The sequence below is a fragment of the Bos indicus genome, chromosome 5 (genome assembly GCF_029378745.1).
Source record: "Bos indicus isolate NIAB-ARS_2022 breed Sahiwal x Tharparkar chromosome 5, NIAB-ARS_B.indTharparkar_mat_pri_1.0, whole genome shotgun sequence".
NCBI lineage: Eukaryota > Metazoa > Chordata > Mammalia > Artiodactyla > Bovidae > Bos > Bos indicus.
Window position 1 is genome coordinate 57,416,413 of NC_091764.1, and position 6,164 is coordinate 57,422,576.

The 6,164-nt window shown below is 50.5% G+C and overlaps 1 protein-coding gene across 2 annotated transcripts; it reads right to left on the minus strand.

Moving 5' to 3' along the window:
• Nucleotides 1–311: 311 nt before the first annotated feature.
• Nucleotides 312–4,868, minus strand: SUOX (sulfite oxidase). 2 transcript variants are annotated; one of them, XM_019961070.2, is made up of 4 exons: nt 4,560–4,868; nt 3,080–3,145; nt 2,648–2,825; nt 312–2,215 (listed from the first exon to the last, which is right to left on the minus strand). In XM_019961070.2, exons 2-4 carry the CDS (start codon nt 3,133–3,135, stop codon nt 806–808), a joined length of 1,644 nt encoding a protein of 547 aa, XP_019816629.2. In that variant the 5' UTR covers nt 3,136–3,145; nt 4,560–4,868; the 3' UTR covers nt 312–805. The 2 variants fall into 2 exon arrangements, with proteins under 2 accessions (XP_019816629.2, XP_070645629.1); XM_070789528.1 differs by lacking the exon at nt 4,560–4,868 and adding an exon at nt 4,338–4,455.
• Between the last annotated feature and the right edge of the window lie 1,296 nt (nt 4,869–6,164).

Consider the following 6,164-nt stretch of genomic DNA (forward strand, 5'->3'; position numbering starts at 1 on the left):
TTGATTTTAACCTCCTTAACATTCTTCGCCTTTCCTGCAAGGGCGAAGGAATTGTGTGGGGGAGGGACTTAAGAATGACAAATTAAAAAAAATTTCCTCTTGGAGGGATATCTTGAGGTCATTCACCTAAGTAGTCCTGCAGACACGGACAGACTTCAGAGAACGAAACCCCACTTCTTGACTTCCCTTCACCTTTTGTTTTGAGTTCTCAAGAGATATCCCAATACCAGTACATTTCCCTCTCTTCAATTTGCTCACTCCCCAGCCTCAAGAAGTCCCCCAAATCATCTTTAAAAAATTTTTCAAAGTGGTAGTCTTAAGCAGATATTTTATTGATGTATTTAGAAAAGTGGAACTATAAAGGGAGAGGGTTGTGTTGCGCTCTTCACAACCCTTGGCAACCTAGAGGCAGTAAAAAGTTACATATACACACATTTTCTGAAGAATCCCAAGGACAAAGGCAAAATAAGGCCTCAGTGGTGACAGTCATTAGAAATGGAGATAGGGCAGATAGAGAAAATAGTGCTTATTTCCAGAATTACTCTTCCTGCTTCTAGTCCTTTGCTCCAATAGCTCTTACCTTCTGGCACAGGGTCAGTGGCCTGTGACTATAAATAGTGTCCAAGGAGGAGTGAGTGCTTGGGTGGAAATGTGTGAGGAATGTATTTGTATGTGGCTTCAGAATGCATAGTCAGGGTTGTGATCCAAGACATGGAGAAGAGGTGGAGGGAAAAGATTTTTTGTGCTAATGAGGCCAAAGAATGGGTATGGAAAGAGGCTCAGAATGTGGTTCTGCTTCACCTTCTCATGGGGTGACATGGACATGGACACGGTGCCAGGCATTGTTGAGCACCCCTCGCAGGTTCCAGATTGGGGCCACTGTGTCTGGCTGCACATTGTAGCTCTCATCTACAGCCTTACAGACAATGTTCAGTTCCTTTATCCCAGCTGGCAAAGGGGCTTGCAGATGCCATAGTCGCCAGGCCCAGGCCTTTCGGGCACGCTGCTCCTCTCCTTCCAGCTCAGCCACTTGCCAGGTTAGGCCCCCATCCAGAGACACATCCACCCTGACCACAGCTCTTCCTCCACCACTCCATGCATAGCCTTTGACAGTCACCTCCCCTGACCCTATTGTCTCCCCTTCTTTGGGTTGTGTGATGGCTGACTGGATAGGAAGTTCTTGGATAGATGGAGCTGAATCAAAATCTACAGTGTCCCAGTCCACAGATGGAGAAAAGCCTTTGTAATCCCGCCGCTGCCAGTGGCTGAAACTTTCCTCTGGTTCCACACTCACTTTGCCCAGCCATTTGACATGGCGGGCACCCACCACACCAGGAACCACCACTCGCACAGGAAAGCCATGGTCACGAGGCAGAGGTTGCCCATTCATCTCATATGCCAGCAGGACCTCAGCTTCAGGGTCCATGGCCCGAGCCAGAGGGATGGATGCTCCATAGGCAGTCCCTGTGGGGTCTGAGTCCAGTCCCTCAAAGCAGACATGGGCCTCAGTTTCACAGAGCTGGTAACCAGCCTGGGCTAACACATCACAAAGCCGTGCCCCAGCCCAGCGTGCAGTGCTAATGGCCCCCAAACTCCACTCCAGACCTCTTACTTCTTTGAACTGAGTCATCTCGGAGCGCCGGTTGCCAGCACACTGCAGAGTGACCGTGATCTCGTGCTTAGGGAACTGGTACAAGTCATCCAGGGACAGGCACAGTGACTGACCCCCTGGTGGCCCTACTACATTCAGGCGATAGGTGTCTGGGTCCACGTTAGGTACAGGCAAATGATTCCGGGTGAAGAATATAGGGTTTGGTGTGATGTAGTTTTCTGTCAGCAACTCAGGGGGGGGCTCCGCATTAAAGGGGCGCTGGGTGTTGACCTTCAGAGCTGAGTGACGTATAGGATCATCCGCATAAGGATCAGAGGTCTTCAAGATGGAGGGTGCCTTGTCGTCAGGGCTCAGCTCCCCAATCTTGTACTGAGCTAGTATCTCTCGCACGTGGGGCTGGTTGTGAACAGCATAGAGGGCCCAGAAGGGCTCTAAAGGACCCCCGGCTGCTAGCATCAGCTTTGATGCCCCCCCTGGGTGTATGTCCACAAATTCTGTGATATCAAAAACCTCACAGCCCAAAGTTACCCAGACCCCAGTCTCAGGGCTGCTGTGGGATTTCACTTCCTCCCTGGTATATCTGCGTGGTGACTCTTGAGAAGCCTGAGGCAAAAGGGAACAGAATGTTAAGAAGAAATCACTCTACCTCACTCTGACCCTGTGCTTCCCTGGTGGCTCAGATGGTTAAGAATCTGCCCACAATGCGAGAGACCTGGGTTTGATCCATGGTTCAGGAAGATCCCCTGGAAAAAGGCATGGCAACCCACTCCAGTATTCTGTCCTGGAGAATTCCATGGACAGAGGAGCCTGATGAGGTCCATGGGGTCGCAAAGAGTCAGACACAACTGAGTGACTAACACCCTGACCCAACCCACAAAGTTATGGCCACTGGGAAGGTAGAAGATTCCATCTGTGCTGTGCATGAAGACCATGAAGGCTGTGTAATCATGGGGTCTGTGATAAAGCCTGGGTTGCCAGGGGAACTCACTCAGGCCCCTTGGTTCTGATAGTGAAGTCCCTTCCTTCCCTACTTACCCTGCACTGCTGATCATGACAGGCCAACACTGCCCCGAGGCCTAGCAGTGTGCCCATGACTCTCCATCCCCTGGTGCTGGAGTTATCACCAGAGAAGGTGAAGCTGGAGCGCTGGGGCTGAAAAGAATCATTTGTACAGCAGGCCCGAATGCAGAGCCTTGCAGGGGTTGACTTGAGTCTGGAAGAGAGAGAAGTCTTAGTAGCACACTTGTGATCATAAGAAAGGGCTGGGGAAGGCCTGGGGTGTACCTCTCCCAGGTTAGCCATTGGTTCCTTCAGTTGGGACTTAGTTTCTCAGCAATGGGTGGGACAAGTGAGATGTGGCTTTCCCTTTCCTCCTAGGCCACTATCTCAACCATCTTATCTGACAGTTAAGATAAGTGTCATAAAAGTACTTAAAAGGAGATATGGACTAGGAACTGGATGGCCTACCTGTAGGCCTGTCGGAGCCCTGGGGCCACAGCTCTGTGCAGCAGCAGCAGCAGCATTATGGCAGACCTAGGATAGGAGGAAGATTCCAGGATCAAGATAGGGAGTGCTGGGAGGTGATGAGATTAGGGCAGCTTGAGGCAATGGGTAGGAGGATGACACAGAGACCAGCTAGGAGCTCTCTGGACAAATGGGGAAACTTTTTCTGTGGTAACGAGGCCAAAGAATGGGAGTAGGGGTCCAAATGGGCCCTTAGAGAAAACCTGGAGGAGTTCAGAGACAGAATATGCTGACAGGATGGAAAGGAACAGGGGGTGGGAGGGAGTCCTCTGAGAATCACCTGTTCTACATCCTCTACTCTCTACTTTGTCCACTACAGAGAACAATGGGAGCCAAAAGTCTATCGTCCAGTTTGCCAGTTAATTCCTTCTGAAGCTAGCAGAGGACAACTGAGGGGTATGCTCACATAAAAGGAGACAAAAAAGTAAAATATAGATAGTGGCAGCCTAATGAGGTAAAGGAAGCTCAGATTCTGGAGTCAAAAACTGCTTTGCATTTATAAAAACCAGTCCCGCCATTAACCAGCCCTGTTCCTGGGCAAGATACCAGGCCTCTCTGAACCTGTGTCCTCATCTATGAAATGAGATCTACGTAGCAGAGTTGCTATGATGTGCAAACAAGTAATAACATTGTCATTGAAGGACTTTCCCTCCTCTCCCTCCACCCACCCCTAAAAAAATGAAAATTGAACCCAGCTGGGAACTGGATCCCAACCTGGGTCCACACCCCTACCTTGTCTATGCCATTTCAGTGAGCTCAGCAAATTGAGTAGTTAATGGTCAGGGTGTCAGGGAACTGGCTAGAGAAGGAAGAAGGTAATTTTTCTGCTCGGGCTCGCAGCAGTTTTTTCTTCATAGCACTGAGCAGATCACTGATTACAGGAGGGCCAACGTTGGGGGTGGGGTGGGGTGAGAAGCGTCAGAATTGCTGATGAGATGCAAGAAAGCTAGGAGTAGGAGCAGAGGCTGCACTGTACTCCCGGCCCTTGGGACCCTCACTCTCCCGCCCACTTCCCATCAGTGCCAGCAGCCCACTCTATGCTGGAGCAGTGGGGTAGAGCTGACTTATAGTGAACTCGATAAGCCCAAGGTCCCAGTCTTGGGAGAAGCAGTCTTCTGCTACAGAACAGATGACACCCCCTTGTGCGGGTGGTGACCAGTCACTCCCCAGGGTCACTCTGGTCAGAATATGGATATTTTACCGGGGCGCAAGCAGCTGGCTCCACGTCACTGCCTAACAGCTGGCCCGAGAGTATCTTGTAGCAATAGCCCAAGGCCCCAGGAGCACCCGGCTAAAGGGGGTGGAGGCGGGTACCGGCAGTTTTGCTGTGCCTGGGATTCGGAGCACCCCCGGGTGCCAAGCCCCCGCCCAGGTTATTGGCCTTGCCCCCTCCTCTTCCCTTTCCTGGCCCCAGGATCCTTACCCGGCTCAACGTACGCTGGGTAGCTGTTTTACCCGCTCCGCACCCAGCGGCTATCGGCGAAGGGGTGGGGCCTGGGCCGTGACGTTGTTGCGGAGTAAAGGACCACTCTCACCCCTCGGCTCGTCCTCCAGCCATTGGCGGGCGGCGGGCCGCCTCCCAGCTGCTGTGCCCGCCTCCTGGAGGCCAAGGAAGGCCGGACGCCACCCAGGCTTGGAGACAGGACAGGCTGTTTTTCCTTCCACCCGCGCCAGACGAGGAGTGGGAGCCTCAGGATGTTAGGAACCCGAGCAATGTAAGGTGATGAGGACTCCCAAGGGTTGGGCTGAGAGGTGCTCCCGCCCCGCCCCTCCCCGCCCGCTGAGACACAAGGTGCTTTCGCTAGAGGCCTCGGCATCCAGTCGGCTTCCTCCCGGTGGTGAGCTCCGCCTCTTGTCAAGCGTCTCTGTTGCAACTACCACAGCCCTGTTTGTCTTTTAAAGAAAACAAGATCAAAAGCTCAAGTCTTTTATTTTCAGGAATGAGGGCAGAAATGGAGTCTAAACAGTGGTTCAAAGGCTTCGAGATTCCTTGGTCTAACAATTTCTCCTCAAATTGTAGAAATAACAACACTGAATAACCATCTTTTATATTTTGCTTAGTTGTCAATTTATTTTAAAAGGTCGTTATTTAATGACATTTTAACACCTCAAAGTAGGAAGATTATAGTTGCTCATAATATCAGAGTAAAGGACACTGACATAAATTGTTTGCTATTACCCTTTTATCATTTGGCTAGGGAAAACTTCGGAGAAGGCAATGGCACCCCACTCCAATACTCTCGCCTGGAAAATCCCATGGACGGAGGAGCCTGGTAGGCTGCAGTCCATGGGGTCTCGAAGAGTCGGACACGACTGAGCGACTTCACTTTCACTTTTCACTTTCATGCATTGGAGAAGGAAATGGCAACCCACTCCAGTGTTCTTGCCTGGAGAATCCCAGGGACGGGGGAGCCTGGTGGGCTGCCGTCTATGGGGTCGCACAGAGTCGGACACGACTGAAGCGACTTAGCAGCAGCAGGGAAAACTTGTCATTGGCGAGCTGTGGACCTGGGGCAAACGTACCCAACACTGCCCTCTAGAGGTGAGAAGGCTCAGTTACAACCTTACTTTAAAAGTCAACTGAGCGACCAACACTTTGACTTTTTTCCCCCACCTTTAACTTTGGAAGATCATATCCCCTCCTTCCCTTTCTTCTTTCCAAAACTGAACTAGAAGAGCTTTTACTAGAAATGAAGAAGTCGTGTGGGGGTGGTAATATAAAGAAAGGGGAACTGACAGTGAAAAGGTAATTTTGGCTCTAAGGTTTTTGGAAAAAAAGATTCCCAATTTAACTGTACAATTTAATCATCAGACAGGGCTGATGCCCAACCTATCCTTCCAGTCTTAAAAAACAGGCTCAGTCCAAGGATACAGAGGAATCAGTTAAGGATTATCTGAAGCCATGAGATGAGATTTCTGCCTTGTAACTGTCACCCTACATAAAGCTACACACAGGCTTTATAGAATTGACCTTTTAAATCTCAAAAATTTTCATTTTACAGAGGAAACTGAGGCAGAGAACAGTTAA